This window comes from Hordeum vulgare, unplaced genomic scaffold (assembly GCF_904849725.1).
Source record: "Hordeum vulgare subsp. vulgare unplaced genomic scaffold, MorexV3_pseudomolecules_assembly, whole genome shotgun sequence".
Taxonomy (NCBI): Eukaryota; Viridiplantae; Streptophyta; class Magnoliopsida; order Poales; family Poaceae; genus Hordeum; species Hordeum vulgare.
Genome location: NW_025422489.1, coordinates 26,497 through 46,654, shown reverse-complemented (window position 1 = coordinate 46,654; position 20,158 = coordinate 26,497). Strand labels below are relative to the sequence as shown.

The 20,158-nt window shown below is 41.7% G+C and overlaps 3 protein-coding genes across 3 annotated transcripts; all 3 read left to right on the top strand.

Annotated features, from left to right (window-relative positions):
- The first annotated feature begins 6,253 nt into the window (after positions 1–6,253).
- On the top strand, positions 6,254–7,822 carry LOC123416976 (NADH dehydrogenase [ubiquinone] iron-sulfur protein 3). Its single transcript, XM_045106833.1, has one exon. The coding sequence runs from the start codon at positions 6,507–6,509 to the stop codon at positions 7,077–7,079; it is 573 nt and encodes a 190-aa protein (XP_044962768.1). The 5' UTR covers positions 6,254–6,506; the 3' UTR covers positions 7,080–7,822.
- An 82-nt stretch (positions 7,823–7,904) lies between these two features.
- Positions 7,905–8,915, top strand: LOC123416982 (NADH-ubiquinone oxidoreductase chain 3). The gene has a single exon (XM_045106840.1). The coding sequence runs from the start codon at positions 7,980–7,982 to the stop codon at positions 8,334–8,336; it is 357 nt and encodes a 118-aa protein (XP_044962775.1). The 5' UTR covers positions 7,905–7,979; the 3' UTR covers positions 8,337–8,915.
- A 6,520-nt stretch (positions 8,916–15,435) lies between these two features.
- On the top strand, positions 15,436–17,971 carry LOC123416968 (ribosomal protein S7, mitochondrial). The gene has a single exon (XM_045106828.1). It carries the CDS (start codon positions 16,093–16,095, stop codon positions 16,537–16,539), a length of 447 nt encoding a protein of 148 aa, XP_044962763.1. The 5' UTR covers positions 15,436–16,092; the 3' UTR covers positions 16,540–17,971.
- The last annotated feature ends 2,187 nt before the right edge of the window (positions 17,972–20,158 follow it).

Below are 20,158 nucleotides of genomic sequence, written 5' to 3'. Positions count from 1 at the left end.
TTGATGATCTTACCTTCCCTGGAAGGTATTCCCGCAGAGAGAAATCTTTAATTGAACTTATCATCCTGCCTGTCTTCTACTTCTCCTCCTCCGCTTATTGATATTACAATCGTATCTTATGCATTCTCTCCTGACGACTCGGCTTCGGCTCAAGGCCCCAGAGGGAGAGTATCATTATTGAGTTGACTAACTCCAACCTCGGTATAAAATTCTTTATCAGCGGGTTCGCTTTTCCAGAATAGAAATTTGTATGATAGATCTACGGCGGAGCCGTTTACCAATGTGGAAGTAGTAAGTTTTGACTGACCCAATACAGCACCCTTGCTACTACTATTATCCCTCTTTTTTCATGTATCGGCTCGGGGTATCGAAAAGCAAAAGTTCTATCTCCCCTGTCCATAGATTTAAGGATAGCGAGGCATACCAACGCCATGCCAACAAGAGGAACCATCCGGACTTAAAACAGCCGACCTACCCCCTGCCACTTCTTCCTCTAAGTCAAGTTGATAGATTTCTGTACGAGTTTTCAAGTGCCATCTCCAGTCTAAGCGGTTGAGTTCAGTGATTGTATCGAACAAAAGCCCCCTCCCGGGGCAGGTACGCGACTGTCTCTCTTCCAAAGTGTGATCATCTTCTCCAGTCTCCCGTTTCCACCTATTTTAAATGGTCAGCCTGTGCGGCATCAATTGAATTTGAATTCTAAAATAAAGTAGACTTCGGTGAAGGAACCTATTCTCTGGTATCTGCTTCGGCCATCTCATCTGGTTTCGGCCTTCTTTGTGAGCAGCTCCTAACTCGCTCGACGGGGTATGATCGCTACTGTTGATAGGTCGATCGGAAAAGAATAAGTTCCAGGACTGAACAGAAAGAAAGTACTCTAACACTTTCTTCGCCATTCTTTTCTATGAGGAGCTCTATTTTGCTAATACAAATGTAATGCTACCTCCCTACGGCGATTCATAACTAGAAGAACTCGTTGGCACAACCAGACCTTATTAAAGGCCTCGGCCGTCTGATCGACTGAAAGATCTTATCTTGGAGTTCTAGTATGGGTCGTCGGCCCTTTCTCCTCCTCAGTAGGTGCAAACCCAGGTTCTGTAAATGATTATAACTGCCTTGGAGCTAGATAAGCAAACCTTCTTCTGTTTGAGTATGATGGATGTTACACCCACTGCCAGATACAAGCAAAAGCTTTCCAGCTAAGCTAGGAGTCAGAACGAACTCATGAAGCTATCCTTCTTCTTGGATCTCAAGATTCAAATGGAATTTTATCACCCCGGATTTTGGCTTTAATTTCCACTTTATACTTGAGTTAAGCAAGGCACCAGCATGGGAGAGAAGATAGCCCCTCGGGATCGCTTACTAGCCGGCCTGCTTGATTTATTTATGAGGTATCCAGATGGCACTGCACCGGCGAGGGAAAGGGAAGCTGATGAGAGGTAAGGGAAAAGTCCATTTAATGAATAGGTTCACTACAGACTGTACTATCTCTAGACCCCCTCTCTATACTCCCTCATAATATATGGATCCCCCGGATAATATTGATCCTCCAACAGCTGACATATCTTATCTAAACTCCCGGAAACCTGGGCATGGCTTTTTCGAACTTAGTTGATTTCGCAAGAAGCAACTTGAAAAGCACAAAGACTACATCTAAACAAACCTTACGTCTTCGTTCGGCTCATTCTTGCTTATCTCACCCTATTTCCTTACTTTAGCTTAGAAGTAGGCATATGGGAAGTTACACAAAGATGACTTATCGGTTGGCCTAAGCTTACTCGATTCCATTCTTTCCAATATCATATACGCCTAGTGAAATGCATCTATCTCCTCTCCTCCCCTTCTTTCTTTTTATCCATTTTATATACCTAGTCGAAGACTACTTCAGATTATAGGGCGGGCTTTTCTACCCATTGACATAGATGATCAAATAGACACATATTTTAGTGAGGAATACAATTTTATATTACCTTCCTTTGAAGAAAGGAGTAAAAAAATGTTGGTAGAATTTATAGAGCGTATAGCCCAACTGGTATCTAAACACAATGACGTGAAAACCGTTTACTTTCACAATTTCTCACGATTCGATGGTATTCTCTTAATGAAGTTTTTAGCAACTCATATGGTCGAGTACTCCATTAAACCTCTGATGAGGAACAATAAGCTTTACCAGTTATCTGTTTCTAGGATTACTCCATCTGGGCGGAATCAATTGTTGTTCAATCTACGAGATTCCTACACTCTACTCCCTAATAGTCTAGAAACATTGGCTAAGACTTTATGTCCGCACTTAGGTTCAAAAGGGTCAATAGCACATGACGAGGTTCAAGTGTCTTCTCTGAAGGATAATAGGGCCCAATTGTTGGATTATATGGAACAAGATATCCGTCTTTTAGCTGGTGTGATGCTTCGGGCTCAATAAATTTATTGGAAAAGGCTTATGTTGTTTGTCCTACTACTATTACTCGCCCATTCTTGCCATACAAAAAGAAAAATAATACACTACTTTTCCCAACGGGGAAATTTTTGGGTGTATATTACAGCGAAGAGCTGAAGTATGCCCGCGATTTGGGTTACCAGATTATACCACTCAGGGGTTACTTGTTTGAGGAGATGATTAGTCCTTTCGAAAGCTTTGTGTCAGACCTCTTCGCCAGCAGACAAGAAGCTAAGAAAAGTGGTGACGATGCTATGGCATATGTTTACAAGATTCTCATGAACTCGCTATACGGTAGATTTTTTAGAAATCCGGAAAGTACTATAACGGAGGTATGCAAAAAGGAACGATATGAGTATTTGATACAGAACTCCAATTTCATCTCAGGTGACATGCTAAGCGATCATTACTATATGGTCAGTTAGAATAGCAAAACAGGACATGTTGACAACTCATCTGACTGGAATCTTCCTACTAACACAGCTGTTCAAATCTCAGCGGCTATTACAGCATGTGCTCGTATTCATATGTACCAATATATTAGCAGACCTGACTGTTACTACACAGATACAGAAGGAGCTATTCTAGGAAATCCTCTTCCTGAAGATGAAATCTCATCTATGGAATTGGGTAAGTTAAAACAGGAGCACATTGTAAAGAATGCATACTTCTTAGCACCAAAAGAATGCATACTTCTTAGCACCAAAAAGTTATACGTTACTTACACCCACTGGTGATATAATTCTAAAGCACAAGGGTCTAGAAAGACTTGGTTGATTATGAATGGTTTGTCTCACAATACGCCGATCTGTCTCGAACTAAGCAGGGCACCGTGGAATCTTCATTCAGAATAGATTGGCACACACTGGAAATAGCTAAAAAATGCTTACAAGTTAACATTGGAATCCAAGTAGATAACAAAAGGAACCCTGTGTTTGATAATAAAAATAAATGGGTTGATACTGAACCTAAGTATATAATATACTTTGGTGGAGAAGAAAGCACTATTCTAAAATATGAATGAAAGAATTTGCAGGAGATAAATGCTAGTATGCAGTCAGAAATAGCTATACTTCAGAATAATACAAAAGAAAGGGATCTGCATATATCACGTCTGGAGTCAGAAATGGCTATACTGCGTAAGAAAGATCAAGAAAAAGATCAGTATATTGCGAGTCTGGAGTCAGCATTTTATAAACTGCGTGAAGAGATAATCTCGAAGTCAGCTGATGATAAGCATCCAGAGGAAGCTGTTATGCACCCAGTTACACCACCCCCAATGGTCAACAAAGAGGTGCCCCAACCTACCAACAAGAATCCCAAAGATTATACCTCTAATATATAAATGACCCCTAAAGATAATATAACCTTTACAGATAATCAAAATAAGGGGTCTAAGAAGCCGAAGGGGAAGAAAAAGAAAAAGAAAAAAAGAGAGTGCCGATTCCCTGTAGCAGGATCGATTGAACTGATGCCTGTGGCAGCACTATGAGTTTGGTGTGAGCGAAGCTAGCCTAGGCAACTCAACAAAAGTCAAGATGGATGATGGCATGATCTAGCAAAGCAGAAATTACTTAATCCCAATATTAGTACAATTAGATACAACCCTGTTCTCTTTGTCTTCGTTCATTCTTCATTTTCATGCAATTATGAATCATGTTTCTACTTATTCTCATATGGGTAACATCTTTAGAAACTAAAAGTTAGTACTGTCTTCCCATATACAAGTGGCATAAACAATCCTTTGACGAACTTTCTGGTTAACATAGAATCTATGAGTTTTTTCTTCTAATTACTACTACTAACATTATTCAATCTGGTATCCAAGAATTTATTAAGCTCATCCCGCAAGCACATGTACACATCTTGGATTTTACCGTCTGAAGATGGAAGAAGATTCGTTCTCCTACCCATTTCTAAGTTAAGCAAGAGATAACTCATAATTTGATATGCACTCGCACTCGCATCTTGGGTCACTGGAACCTGATGATAATTACTCACTCCTTCATCCTGAGAAAGGATCTTGGCTATGAAAAAAAATGGATCACTAGCTTGCGCAGCAAATTGAATGAAACTTTCGTCCGAAGTAAACATTTCAGTCTGGTGTTCGTTATACCATTTAAGGGCATCATCTAAGTTCGAGAACTTTTGATACTTAAAGGCTGCAGCACATGCTAAGTGTTGACTGAGATTCTTTTTTTCCGACAGGTGGTTTTGTGCTTGAGGTTGAGGATGATCGGCAGAAAAGAGTAATAAACTTTTTGACAAATCACGCTCATGAAAATGCAATACACCTGAACGGTAGATTCTACCACGGAAGTCCATGAATGCTGGCAAATAGAATTGATAACCTTCGTATGCTGACGCAAGTCTTATTAAAAAATCTTCATAACTAGCCTGCTGCACCTGTTTTCATAATTTATTTAACAGTATGTTATAGCTACAAGCATTCTTAATACCTTTGACGTTATTGAAGTAGCACTCCCTCAATATGTCTGAGGCTTCTGTCGGATTCACGCGAGCCAGAGCATTTGGTAAAAGAAGCCCACACTCAACTAAACATTGACGATTCTTTTCCAGAAATCTCAAGAGCCTTTTGTTTATTTCAAACGCTTGAGACTGAAGCCCATTCAAAATATCACACATCTGCTTGTATTCTTTTTTATGTAACTTTATATAGAAGTGGTTTAAGTCATGGGAAGTTAATAGCCGAAAGTGATTCTAGATATCCCCCGTGGGTTTGCATAAGTAACCTCCTATCAGATCCGATAATGTATCAGGATCAGACCCCCTCTCTGCTGGTTGCCAATCCAAGGGTTTGCAAAGCATCGGAAGATTTAGTTTGATAGGGAGCAGATTTATGTTCAAATTGCACATAACATAACAAGAATTCTCTATATACCCTTGACCTTTCTTAAGAACCAGCACTGGATCTTCTTTTGTTACTCCCCTATCTGTTGATATATGTAGAACATTTCTTTCAATCATGAATTGGAGCAAGTATTTCCCGATATCATAATGACACTGAATTTTTTTCTTTTTCTCTTTTTTGCTAGCACCTTTGGGCTGAACAACATCCTTAACTGATTCTACCTTACTAGTGAGTACTGCTTCCACCTTACCACTACCTGGTGCTTTGTATTGTAGAAACCTTGCTTGTTCTCGTACAGTTGAATTAAGTTGATCTATAAATCTAGCTGCCTTAACTGCGGATGATTCCTGAAGAGTGTTGAATACCAAGCCTAGTACATGAATCATGATAGCCTCAAGCGTATAGATACCAAACATCTTAAGCATAGGTAAGCTACTTGGTAGGCAACCCTTTAGATATTGCTTAGCGTTAGGCTGATCTTTATTAATCAAGAACTTTACTATGTTAGGAGTTACTTTAAATAGATTATCCTCATCGAACTTCATTGTGCAATTTGCAATTTGATTCTGTAAATCTATTAATTCAGTATCGGAAAACACACCATTTTTATTCTTCTTTTCATTAATCAACAACTTTCTAACATCATCCTGATACATATCAACATTAGAAGTCTTTTTCGTTTTGTCAATATCCAACAGCTTAGCGTAGTAATCGTTCCAGAACTCCTTAATAATACGTGCATTTTGCAAAGATTTCTCATTCTCAATGCTATCATCATATGTCTCGGAACAATAAAATAGAACCTGCATACTTTTATTTGTTACCCTTACTAAACCGCAGTAAGGATACGAATACGACTTAAATAAACAACTAGAATCTCAATATAAGGAAAGGATCAGAATAAGTACTAATGCTCTGTATAATACTTTTCCCCGAGCGATGGTTTAGCGGATTCGGAATTGTAACCAAGCATCCTGGGTTCTATACCCGATTCAACACTAGAGCATGCAGCCGATCCTGGATACATAACTCTCAAAAGTGTGCAGTGAGGGATCTTTATTGGTAGCCAGTCTTTCACTTCTGCCTCTCCACTCCCATGCCTTTCTTGGTCGGACCAACCCAACCGGCGATTTCCGACAAGTCTTTCTGCTTAGAGCAAGAAGCGGAACCAAAATAAAGCTTTCTTTATTTTCATTTATGGATAACCAATCCATTTTCCAATATAGTTGGGAGATTTTACCCAAGAAATGGGTACATAAAATGAAAAGATCGGAACATGGGAATAGATCTTATACCAATACTGACTACCCATTTCCATTGTTGTGCTTTCTAAAATGGCATACCTATACAAGGGTTCAAGTTTCGATCGATATTTGCGGAGTGGATCATCCCTCTCGAAAACGCAGATTTGAAGTTGTCCATAATTTACTGAGTACTCGGTATAACTCACGCATTCGTGTACAAACAAGTGCAGACGAAGTAACACGAATATCTCCGGTAGTCAGTCTATTTCCATCAGCCGGCCGGTGGGAGCGAGAAGTATGGGATATGTCTGGTGTTTCTTCCATCAATCATCCGGATTTACGCCGTATATCAACAGATTATGGTTTCGAGGGTCATCCATTACGAAAAGACTTTCCTCTGAGTGGATATGTGGAAGTACGCTATGATGATCCAGAGAAACGTGTGGTTTCTGAACCCATTGAGATGACCCAAGAATTTCGCTATTTCGATTTTGCTAGTCCTTGGGAACAGCGTAGCGACGGATAATTCCGAATCTACATAGGTCTAGTCCAGGGGACAAATCAATAGGAAATGCTATTTGCTTCTTAAGAAGAAGAACTTTTTTGAAATGAAAGAGTTTCCACGGGCGTCGGATATCATTTCTTCAAATAAGGAAGAAGTGTTATCGAAGGATTTCCTTCCATTCTTCCTAGTATGGAAGAAGTAAAGAAAAAGTACTGCGTCTCGATCTATACGAAAGGGCACTGGTTTTTTCTTTCGGTTTCATTGATAGCAGAAGAGTACGCTAGCTAGCGGAGCCTGAAAACGCTTGCTTGCGCCCCACCCCTACGGAAACTATTGCCTATGCTTGCTGCTCGCTCAGTTTCAGTAGAAGGGAAGAAAAGATGGTCACTCCTTTTAGGAACATGGCGAGCCTTACTTACGACTGTTGCACTTCACTCGCTGCTCGTTCATTCACTTGCTCATGAACTCGCTGCTTCGCCAGAAGCGACTAGTCGCCTCCTTTCCTCCGCCGAAAGATGCTTAGCCAGAAGCGACGAAGGAGGGGAGCTGGGGAAGGCCGACGATGGCAATGAGGGGGAAGCTGTCGTAGAAGCTTTGCCCCTTGCTTTACATAAATTGTTATGAACTTACTAAATGACCTTATTTATTCTCCCGGAACGCTAGCAAATCTAATAGTTCCATCTGCTCTTCTTAACTTAAGAACGAAGGCCGCCATCCTTCTTATTCAGGAACCCTTTGTTTGAGGAGGGCGTATCCCCGGGAAGGGGAGAGTGGCCGAGCGGTCAAAAGCGACAGACTGTAAATCTGTTGAAGGTTTTCTACGTAGGTTCGAATCCACATCTGAGCGTCTTTTTTTCGGTATGCCGCTCCGCGAGCAAGGAGCGCCGCGAGGAGAGCGAGAGAACGAAGTGGGCTTTGGTGATGTCGGAATTTGCACCTATTTGTATCTATTTAGTGATCAGTCCGCTAGTTTCTTTGATTCCACTCGGTGTTCCTTTTCCATTTGCTTCCAATAGTTCGACCTATCCAGAAAAATTGTCGGCCTACGAATGTGGTTCCGATCCCTCCGGTGATGCCAGAAGTCGTTTCGATATACGATTTTATCCGGTTCCTATTTTATTTATTATCCCTGATCCGGAAGTCACCTTTTCTTTTCCTTGGGCAGTACCTCCTAACAAGATTGATCTGTTTGGATCTTGGTCCATGATGGCCTTTTTATTGATTTTGACGATTGGATCTCTCTATGAATGGAAAAGGGGTGCTTCGGATCGGGAGTAACCACTTTTGAAAGGGCAAAGGGGGGAAAAAGTAAAGTATAAGCGACATATGGCACGAAAAGGAAATCCAATTTCGGTAAGACTTGATCTATCATCTGATTCTTGTTTTTTTCAATGGGGGGGACTTTTCATAGTTATCATTGTGATAGCTGCTTTAGTAGTGGATCCCTCCTTGATCGTGACAGATCAGGTTAGGCAAGCACTACTGGAAGTGATTCTGTCACTTTTACAATATGTTTTGCTATATGGTGCCACGCTGATTGAAGAAATGGTACCGGCCCTCTGGGGGCAGGAGCGATGTGGGACCGTGGGCACAGGGGGGCTTGAAAGTCCTTCCCGTTCGGGGCAGGAAACGTACAAAGCCCCACACGTTCATCTAATGCTATCATCTGATAGTGATAGTGAGAGCGTTAACCAAAGGGGTGGGAGCGATGTGCCTCCTTTAACTATTGACTTGAACCGACCGGCTCAGGATCAGGAAGATATTAGGCAATATGCCGAATCCATAAAGGATTTTAGAATTGACGAGCAATTCGAGAATTTCAAAAGGAATGATTCCACTTCCCCGCTCTATGATCAATTATGTGCCTACGTGGGAGATGCTGATGTTGTCAAAAACAAGTGTATCCGAGAGATCTCGGAGAACTTTCATTCAACAGACGCTGGGTTAATTGATTTCGTCAATCAGACGGATGACACTGAAGGGCAAAGAAGAGTTATATGGGATTTGATAAAGCTTCATTTTCAAGATGAGCTTGATAAGATCCCACCCGAACTACAACAAAATGCAAATCAAGAGGAGGAATGAATGGTCGCCATCATCATCATTCTATTTTTCGTTATCAAGATAAAGGGCTTCATTTGAAGAGTTAGTTGGCCGGCCTACCGGCCCGCAGATGTAGAGAAAGAGATAGAGGTTGCCTCTCTTCTTGAACTGCGAAACCAAAGGGACGCTTGGAAAGAAGGGAACGCACGGCTCTTATCTGGTTCGAATCCAGTTCGTCCCGGCCACAAAGACTACACCAAACTACACTAACTATGAGTTTATGAAAGCAAGAACTACTAATTGTAAAAATTACAATCGAAAGCCCCCCCCCCGGTAGAAAACCTGCTATCGTTTCATATATGCGCTAGGAGATAGTATCCTATCCCCCTCAATCTCAGGAGTCGCTTTCTCTATGCCCGACTTACGAGCTCTTTGCTTATTATTTCTCGGGTGGGATGAAGGTCGAAATGTCTAGTTTGAATTGCTTATGCTTATATAGTTTGAATCGTCTAGCTTCATACCAAGGTTGTTCTACAAAAGAACCAAGTAAGAAAGTAAGCCCGTTCAATTGAAATAGCTTCCTCGCTTCGCAGTTCGATACCCACTGAAACTATGGATACGATAGACTCGGGAGGGGGAAAGGGTTACTTTATTTGGGCTGCTAAGTCTTTCTTGTTGATTCCGGAAATAAAGAGGACCTTCTTAATCCTTCGTGCTCCACACCCGCCTCACTGGACCTATCCATTCGAGCTCTCTCCTCTAATCCCAACTCGACACGGCTGGACGACGACGCCTGTTCACTTATAACGAAATCACACGTTAAGCCCGATGAATTCATCTACAATTTCTGGATTTGTCGGTTTGGCAAGGCAGAACCAGGGCCCTTCCATTAAGGTTATATTATAGTTTCGATAGGAGAGATGCAGACCAGATAGGAATGCAAGAATACTCTGTAAATTGTTTATTAATTGGTTTAGTCTGTGGAAGAGAAGTATCGATCTAGAGGATTGCCCCCCCCCAGACTGACCTAGTTGTCCTTGACTTGCTTCGGAAAGAAAAGACCTAGTACTTGTTTACCTTGACCATGGCTACTTTCCCGCCGCCTTTCCTTCTATACTTTTCCTATGTGCTATCCCAGGCATCCCTTGTCAAGCTACCTATCCCTACGAAAAAGCAAGCCTACTTACTACGTGTTTTCCTCTATTGGCAAATACGCATATACTGACCTACTCACGTGCATATCTTGCATAAAGCCTTCCCCTAAAAAAACAAACTAGCCCGTATCTTCCTAGTCCTTGTTGCCAGCCCTACTCGACTTTACTCGACTATTTAGAAAAAGCTACTACTTGAATGCATACTTTTACTATTATTTAAAGAAAAAACAAAAACTATTTATGAGTTTATGCCCCACCAACAGAGCAAAAGAACGCTCAAATGAGGAACTAGAATATGAAAGTGCAAAATCTCCTACCGAACAAAGAAAGCACTATATCTCATTTTAAAAATCTGGTAAAAATTCTTCAACCTAACTCAACACAACTATATTTCGACTGTATATGTATGTTTGTAACGTGCCACAAAACCATCTTAAGATTAGACAGTTATCAATCAGCAAACGCATTGACCACATGCAAAAAATCAAGACGGATCTCCTTCCTTTTATTCGGTGCTTTCCTTTTATAAGTCACTGCTATTCTTCCTTGACCCTTCTTACCTTTGCTAGATTTTGCATTCCCCTCATTACTATTCGGCTCAGTATTATCTTCACCTTTGGAATTGCTTCCACCAGAAGTAGACGACAAGTACCGTAGATGTCATAATTTCGTATATAGCAAATTCAGGTAGTAAGTAATGGAACTGTAGCATGCAAAGGGACTGTACCATGGAAATTGAGAAGAAATCTCCATCAAGTTTTTCCATTTTATGCCATATGAATAAGAGATTCCTTTTAGTTAGAAAGCTCGCGTAGAAGTTTGCTATCAAAGACCTCGGTATTCTTTTCATCCGCGGTTTCCCACTTCTCTGTCTCTGGGTGAATGCCTCTACCAGAGGTTATGCGCCAGCTTGGGAAAGCCTTAAGTTATATCTTAATCTGTCTTGCAAGGTAGATTGGATCATGTCCGCGATAGAAGTTGCGGAGGAATGAAACGACGATTTCGGTATAGGAAGAGAAAGGGATTGTGCTTTCGACCGTGGCGAGATAGGATAGACTTGGGATTCTTTCTTGGCCCTTGATTGCCAACACTCTGGGGCTGAATTAATTAATGAAACTAATAGGAAGGATTGGGATGATGAACTGGTGAGATTCTTTCTTTCGCTGACTGACCAAGGTAATTAATTCCTTCCATTGGCCAGGCGGGTAAGCAAGGAGACGACGTTCTCATTAAAAAAAATGAAATATGCCATGCCGAATTCAAAAACAACTCCTTAAACTCCGTCGTTTACCGACATCCTCTCGGCTATCATACGTCCTCCGCTTATCTCTCTTAGGCATAGGCATCTCAACACATTCCTCCTTCCGAGTTGCTTGTCCGAACTTGGCTCTTTAGTAAAACGAAGGAGCTGCTAAGCTATTATTAGGTATCAATTTAGGAGCCTTTTTTCATTTCCAACTACATTATTGTGAGCATTCGGAACCCGTTCCTACGCGGTCATCAAATTGGCTGGCTTTGGACCCTCGATCGCAGCAATGAACTCAGCGTCCCACTTAACTTACTTTTGGTACTTTTGAATCTTGTCCCATCCCATAGCTTCACAAGTGAATCTACCTATGGATCCATAAAGTTGATCATTACTTTTCAAATTCTTATTCCATGTGTCCGCCATAGCGCTTATCTATCTCCTGGTCTGATTCATCTTTGGAATGTAACCGGACATATTACAAGGCGAAAAAACAGTGATTTCATCGATTCCGGATTGCCCAGTGTCTCCCTTTCCCTCTTTCCTTTCACTTTTTCTTCGGCTGTCACCAACTTTGTTCAATGCTAGTCCCTAACCCATGAATAAGGGCTCCGCTGGCTACCGGGTTCAGAGAAGTTTGTAAGCTCTTTCTCTTTTTTCGTTTTTCGCCACCTCCTGTGTCTTTCCGTTTAAGGTCTTTAATTCGGCATTAGCTTCGTTAGAGAAAGCCATGCGTGAACTACACAAAGCATGGGATCCTGAACACCACGAAAGAAAGCGTACTACTTTTCAATAAGGTCCGACTTCAGAGAGGAGAGACATGAACTTGTTTTAGGCGTAGAAAAGGCATACGGTATGAAAGATTGATTGAAAAGAGGTAGGGACTGGTCTCGCTGCTAAGGGAGAAGGAGACCTCTGTCGGAGCAAGCTAAAGAGCCCACTTTATATCGTCGATTTCAGGTAAGGCACTCGATCAAGCCTATACATCCGGGAATTTAGCTCCAAACCAAAGACGACTTGCTTTGCTGCATTTCTTGGGCCGGGGCTTTACTTGATTTTGGCGAAAGAAAGGCCATATGATCTACTTTCTGGTGCCGGTCCCTTCACAAAGATAGCCCCTTCTTGCTCTTATTCTTATTCTTATTCTTATTCGGTGGAATACAAGAGTTCTGAAGCTCCTTTCTTTCAAGTGAAAGTTGCCTATCTTTCTTGGTTCGGAATCCAATCCAGTTGAAAACAAACAATTGCCCGATGGCAAAGTCAGATGAAAGGCAAGGAGTGTAAACCACGTACGAGCGTGGCGCAGAAAGCGAAATGTTTTGCAGCGAGTCAAGCGTAATACGATCAAAAGGAAATGGGGTCGATGCTAAAACTCAAACAGTTCCCCAGAGGGGGCCCCGGGTTGAAAGAGCGAGCTACATTCTTTCATAGAAGACAGAAAATAAGAGGACTGATGCTTTCTTACTTCATCTTAATATAGGGATGCTTTATGTAGCTTCCAATGAATAGGAAACAAGATGACCCATGGGGCACTCAGTGACGTATCTAAACCGTCTATCCAGTACTGGCTTTTCACACTCGGGAATAGAAACTGTCGGCACTTGAAGATGAACGAAGCGAAATTACCCCCCAAAAAAAGCCCTTATACTCACCTTGGTGGGGACTGACTGCTCTCCCCTACGAAAGTAGCATCGCGATGCGGAGATCAACAACACATATTCGCATACCATGCTTATCTATTGATGTCGCAGATCAGCGGCAACTCCCATACTAAGTATGATGTCGCATATCGGTTGTCTAACTACAAGGGTGGAACCTTTTCTTTTTAACTAGTCTTAAAGTGGATGTCGCAGCCTTGAGTTCTTTTTATTGAATTCACGAGATTGAAAATTAGGATGGAATGAATAACCTGGAGATATATTCCTTTTCTCAAATAGTTCTTTAAGTTTTTTCTCTCTATCCTTGGCTTATTCAATAGAGCTTTCCTTCTTTTCATTATTCGATACTGCTGTGAGATACTACGAGAGCTCGTAGGCAATATGAGATAGAGCTGACTAAGAGAAAGAAGTAAGCGGATCTTGCAGCTGTTTTCATTCCTTTATTTAGGTCTTGAACCTATTAAGTAGAAGATCAAGCACTGATCTGATGGATCAAATGCTTTCGGATGAACTACTCGATCAAGGGCTTCCCAATATATTTACTAACTTCTCTTCGTTCCGCATGAGAGAAAGTTATAAAGACAGATTTCCGAATCGTTTTTTTAGTCATGTTAGCACCACGCTTCGCTTTCCGGTATCAGGTATATAGCATTTACTCTTTCTAAGCTTTTCCGGTTATAACTCGTTTATGATATACCAACTGCGGCCTGAAGCACCAACCACCAGTAGCATTTCAACCAAACCTTGTTTCTCGATCAAAAAGAGCGCCCTTCCATTTCTTTTTAAAATCAAACGTAGATAGGGACAAAAGCCTGGCCGATAGAGGAATAAGTGGATGGGTCTACCTATGGTGGTTTGAAGTCATTCACAAAGCTACTCAGACTTTTAGTGGATTTGATGCCGGGTCTTAATCCCCAACTAGAAAAGAAACTGAAACTCGATCTCGAGATATGCCGGCCGGAATGCCGCAGGCTCGGAAGGAGGTAACGTGAGGCAGGGTTGATGTATCAGAGGTGGAAAATGGACTTTCTATTTTGCATTTCCAGATGAAAAAACCAGACAATGGGTATTAGAAGGTGGACCCTTGGCACATTGCTAACATACCATTACTGTTGAGACAATGGCAGCCAAAATTTCAGTTGAAAAAATGGGAAAAAAGAAAAATCCCAATTTTAGAAAACTGTGGGGAGTTCCTAAGGAGTACATTAAAAAAGAAGGACTGAGCTATATTGCTAGAGCTAGTGGTTTGGGGAAGCCTCTCTAGATGGATAAAGTCACTGAAAAAAATACAATATTTGCTTTTGCAAAAGTAAAAAAATACTTTTTCAAGGATCTTGGAAACTATCTTAGTAATTACTTACTTATTAAGGAGACGAGATTGAGATTAAAGCAGAATATGCATGGAAGCCCAAATCCAGTGCTGTTTGCTAGGAGTTTGGTCATGACATTAGCAGATGTCCTAAGAAGAAGATAGTAGAGTTTGCTCCTGTCAAGAAGAGTATTGAAGCTGTTACTGAAAAGCAATATATGTAAAAAGAATATAAGTTTAGATTACCGGTCTGTCTCCTTAATAAAGAGTCGAGGAATAGGAGGAGAATCCCCAGGCAAACAACTAGGGTTCCAGATTCACTGGGCAGAGAAGGGAGAATAGTATCCTCTCACAGTAGGTGACGTTTTGGGCGAACTCACTAGTCTCCTAATTAATTCCCCACGATAGGAAAATAGAGAGAGCACAAGACTTTTAAGCACCTTAGGGGTTGATGTAGAAAGCTTGCCGCGAGTCAACAAGGACCAGCGGTGTTGAGGCAACTTGCCGCAAGTCAGAGTAGACTTTAAGACCAACTTGGTGTAGAGACGACTATGATGGTCGGCCTCCACAGACTGAACGCGGGAGATTCTTTCACCCTGTTTTTAGTAGTGCGAGGAGGATAGAGCTCCCAGCAACGAGTGATTGTTCGTACGAGCGAAGGAGCGAGCATGCTTTACCCTTAGAGTGAAGTTGACATTCACAGGTCTTGTGGGAACTCCTTCAGTTCAGGTAGCCATAGTCACTCAGGGCTATAGTGGTAGTAGCAAGATCGAAATTGTGAGATTGGCTCGATCACAAACTATCAAGAAGAAAGATCAAGATTCACTTTTGTCGGGCAAAGAACTCTATTGAGGAAATGACTTCGCTCACTGAAGACCAAGCAGCAGCCATTCTAGATGAAAGGACACAAGCCTAAAACTTGAATGCGGATCTATTTATCTTGAATTCCTATCTTCAGAAATAAAGAGTTGCCTATCTTCAGAAATGCTGGTATAGTTGACTTGCCTCTGTTCTCGCACCGGTGTCTGCCAGGGTCTGAACCATTAGGTAGAGGATCAGCTGAAAGAAAAGGCAGACAGAGATCTTGTGCCAGATCCGTATACATTCAGCACCCTCATTACAGCATTTGCTAAGCATGAAAAGTGGTTGGAGCTATGCTTATGTGCACGAAAATGCAGGAGAAAGGATGGCACCCAGAGACGAGGAAGGGCGTAGCAAGCGACGAAATGCTTCGGGGAGTTGAAAATAAGCATAGATCCGGAGATTCCCAAATAGGTCAACCTTTTGAACTGCCTGCTGAATCCATGAGCAGGCAAGAGACAACCTGGCGAACTGAAACATCTTAGTAGCCAGAGGAAAAGAAAGTCTCATGTTGCTCTTCAGAAAACGCGTATAGTGGCCTTCGTCGATGGGACAAACGCTCCAGTGTATGCGTTACAAGGCAACTAGCATTTAGTTCGTGAAAGAATGTTTCGTTGGAAAAACCAACGCCGACGTCAAGATCAGTCTCCTTTCTCTTTTCGGGAGCAGAGCTGAAAAAGATGGACAGTAACGATCGCGTAATATCAATTTATCGGCCTCGTCATCGAAAGCGGCTTCCAATTGCTCGGAAATTCTCAGCTATATGGGGGACTTTGATGGTGAGCAAAAAGAATTGATCAAGAAATTGGTAAACTTTCGCATGATCGATGGTAAAAGAACGAGAGTTCGTGCTATTGTTTATAAAACTTTTCACCGCCTAGCTCGAACTGAACGCGATGTAATAAAACTTATGGTTGACGCCGTAGATAATATAAAGCCAATATGCGAAGTGGTCAAAGTAGGAGTCGCAGGTACTATTTATGATGTTCCTGGGATTGTAGCCAGGGATCGTCAACAAACCTTAGCTATTCGTTGGATCCTTGGAGCAGCTTTCAAACGACGTATAAGCTACAGGATAAGCTTAGAGAAATGTTCATTTGCTGAGATACTGGATGCTTACCGAAAGAGGGGAATTTCACGTAAGAGAAGGGAGAATCTTCATGGACTGGCTTCCACCAATCGGAGTTTCGCGCATTTCAGATGGTGGTAAAGTGATACCACATAAGGAGCTCTTCCTCATTCAGTCATACTCAACAAAAGTAAGAAATGTTTGACCCTGATCCTTTTTTCATCTTCATATAGAAAGAAAATCGGCCTTCCTCATACTCCCCCCTTCATTCATAGAGTTGGAGGAATCCACAAGAGGCCTGCCCGTTCATAATTGCATAAAAGAACCATTCTTTTTATGAAAACTCTTGTTCCAACCTCACCTCAGGTCGAATGAATACGAAAGGGGGATCAATCAAATCAATAAGCCATGAATGAAGAAGTAGTGGGCCTTTCGCCTTATTTCGTTTGACTCGTGGAGCTGAGAAATCTACTTCAAAGAGAGGGAAAGAGTGCTAGTCCGAAAGAACAAGCAAGGGATGAGCGCACGGGAGCGAAATCCGTTGCGCCCACGCGCATACGTTTTCTTGCTGGGTAATTTCTCAGAAAGTTTTTGTGTTGTTGATTCCTATTCCTAGGTGTTGTGCTTTTTCCCCTATGCCGCCTATTGGTACTAGTGGAGTAGGATTGGCCTGTAATACAGAACCTATAGGTGGTGTAACCTTTCGCTCAATACTCAAATCTACAATTGAAGCATCTGAGGCTGCATCAATCGAGGATACACGACATAAGGAATTGTTAGATCTCCAAACTGAACTTCGCCTTCACCAAGCGTGGGTTTTCACTGGTCCTAACTAACGGTTGGCAAGCGATCCCCTATTCTGCATCCCGAAGATCAGACGGCCCAGAGCCGGAGCGATCATTCCAGCAAGTTACTCAGCTTGAGTTTTTCAGTCAATCAATAGATTGTGCAGTTTCTTAGTCTTTTGGTCCACGTCTTCATGACTTATAGAAAGGGTTTCTTTCTTTTACAAGATCATGGAAGCTTCAGAAACCATCCGAGATCTTCTGGAAACAAGAAATGTTGCATCAAAGGGTTCAGTGGTCATATCATAGTGAAATCGAGTTTCTTGATTTAGTCGATATCAAATTCCCAACTTAGAAATTAGAAAGGACTAAGATTCTACTTCTTCCTCAAATACTGGGAATGTGGATTCAAGTATGATATCACTATTCCACAGATCTCAAGAAAACGAATTGAACAAGTTTGATGGCTGGAAGAAGATAGGAAATATTCAAACATGTATTGCATTTCATCGATCTCACCCTTTGTTCAGTGCCGCATAAGTACTGACTTCTTGAACAGATACCGGTACCGGTCATGAAGGCTTCGCCCTTCTCAAGTCAAGTGCAGAAGCGAAATCCGTTGAGCAAGAAGCCAGTGATCCCACAACATCAAAGTGATACATATGACATATTGGAAATTAGGCTTAGTTTGTAGCTGTGAATATAGTAATGCACTTATTTATTGAGAAATATGTTCTTTCAAGTAGAGCATACTCGGTAGAAAGGAGGTGGCGGAGCTGGGAAGAGGATTATACTTTATCGATTACTTGGACTTAGAGACCAATTATAGAAAGAAGACAGTAGCTGAGTGAGTTTTATGGATCTAGTTTATGAGCAGCTTAACTAGAAAAGCAAGCAGAAGGAATAGAAGAATGAAATGCAGAAATAGGGGAAGGGCGGGTAGCATTTTCAAATGCCAGTTTGAGTGAGACAGTTTCTGTCTGGCCCCCCACTTTTAGGCTGTTCTTCCATTCTGCCTTTGTCTTGCTCTAAGCTACCTGACTTCCTTCCTTTGTTCTTCCATTCTACTTTGTCGGATTCTGATCATCAGTTCTTATCGATCCCATTTTAAGGACAAATCCTGATGTTGGTAAAATATACGTGTTGATCAAGGCCAAGGACAATGAAGCAGCCATGAAAAGATTGAAGAACGAGGTATGATGATTACTTCGGACTACTTTCTGTTCTTCATGCAAATGACCATATTTTCCGTCTGCAATACAGGTAGAAGATACTGAGTTGTTCAGATGTTTACAGGAAATCCATGGGAAAAACTACCACAGCTTTGTATTAAGCAAGCAGGTTCCAGTCGTTGGTAATTTCAGGGAAGCCAACATTGGCATTGCTCCTGAGTTAGCCAAAGAGATCGCGGAAGAAGTGGATGTTATCGTAAACTCTGCAGCAAATACCACTTTTGATGAGAGGTTCGTGAAGCTATACTAGTCTTGCACCAAGGATTGCTTCCATTACTAAATGTGTAAGTTCACATTCCATAGCAATAAAAGTATTGCAACTTGCAGGTATGATGTAGCACTAGACATCAACACCGTGGGGCCATTCCGGATAATGAGTTTCGCGCAGCGGTTTCGAAGACTGAAGCTCTTCTTGCAAGTATCAACAGGTCAGAATGCCAAATAAGAGTTTCTTGTGGTCGAAATCAAATGGTAACCTGTTTCTATTAATCTCAAAAGCTTACAAACAAGCTTTAGCAGTATGTTTGCATGTCATGTTTTTGGCCAAACAGCATATGTGAATGGGCAGAGGCAAGGTTTGATACTAGAGAAGCCATTTTGCTTAGGGGATACCATAACAAAGGGGATAGGTTCCTCAGATTTTTCGGCACATCAGAATACCGTGTTGGATATCGAGGCTGAGATCAAGTTGGCTTTTTACTCCAGAAGGCATTCTTCTGCCTCTGCTTCTGTTACTCAAGAAATGAAAGAGTTAGGTAGTCGAGGTATTCTAGTATTTCCCTGTTACTTTCTCATGTCTGTAGATACGAATACACACATGAAGTATTTGATTTGTGCAATTTATTTATTCATAGGGCCAAACTCTATGGTTGGCAAGACACTTATGTGTTCACAAAGGCCATGGGCGAGATGGTCATCAACTGCATGCGAGGAGAGATACCGGTGGTAACAATCAGGCCAAGTGTCATAGAGAGCACATGGAGGGATCCCTTCCCAGGTTGGATGGAAGGAAACAGGTAAATGCTAAACCCAAATCTGAGGTTGCGGATGTCACATATATATGTGATGCATCCTCGTCTGCTTACCAGATAATGAGCTATTTCCAGGATCTAGCAGTGCGTACTAACTTTTGACGGGTTGATGGTGAGGATCAAGTATATGACCTATATTCCTCACTATTAGAGGACTTCAAAGAGGAGATTCCATCATAATCTCTGGAAGCTAGTGTCAAGGAAGCCGTTAGCCGTCACCTTAACTGAAAGTTGGTGAAGAAGGTGTATATGCCTCTTGTCTATGGTAAGACACAGCATAGTGCAGCAGCGGACATCCAGAAGGGGCTTGACTTCATTAGAAAACGTGCTGAAAGCAACAAAGTGGCGGACATTTTTTTTTGCATTCTGGGACAATAAATTCCCAGCCATTGCTAGGCTGAGCCATGTTAGCAAAGAATGGTTTCTCCAACAATATGAGGATAAATCCCTTACTAAAATGGTAGTGGTCACAAACCCCTTCCGTGTACAATTGAAAACATTAACAATACGAAAGCAAGAATCATCATTTATACTGGGAATGCCTTCCTCTACCAAAAGAGAAAGAGTTGAAGATAACGAAGGAAAGTGGGTGGATACAAAACCAGTTCATATCACTTGTCTTTCTGGTCTTTCAGAATCTCATCGAATACTAGTAAATGCTTTCGAAGAGAAAATAGAAGCACTAGAGAGCTCAAGTTCACTTCATTCATCA

Excerpts from the sequence above, each read along its gene's own strand:
- LOC123416976 (XM_045106833.1), top strand. The coding sequence starts at position 6,507 with ATGGATAACCAATCCATTTTCCAATATAGTTGGGAGATTTTACCCAAG.
- LOC123416982 (XM_045106840.1), top strand. The coding sequence starts at position 7,980 with ATGTCGGAATTTGCACCTATTTGTATCTATTTAGTGATCAGTCCGCTA.
- LOC123416968 (XM_045106828.1), top strand. The coding sequence starts at position 16,093 with ATGGGGGACTTTGATGGTGAGCAAAAAGAATTGATCAAGAAATTGGTA.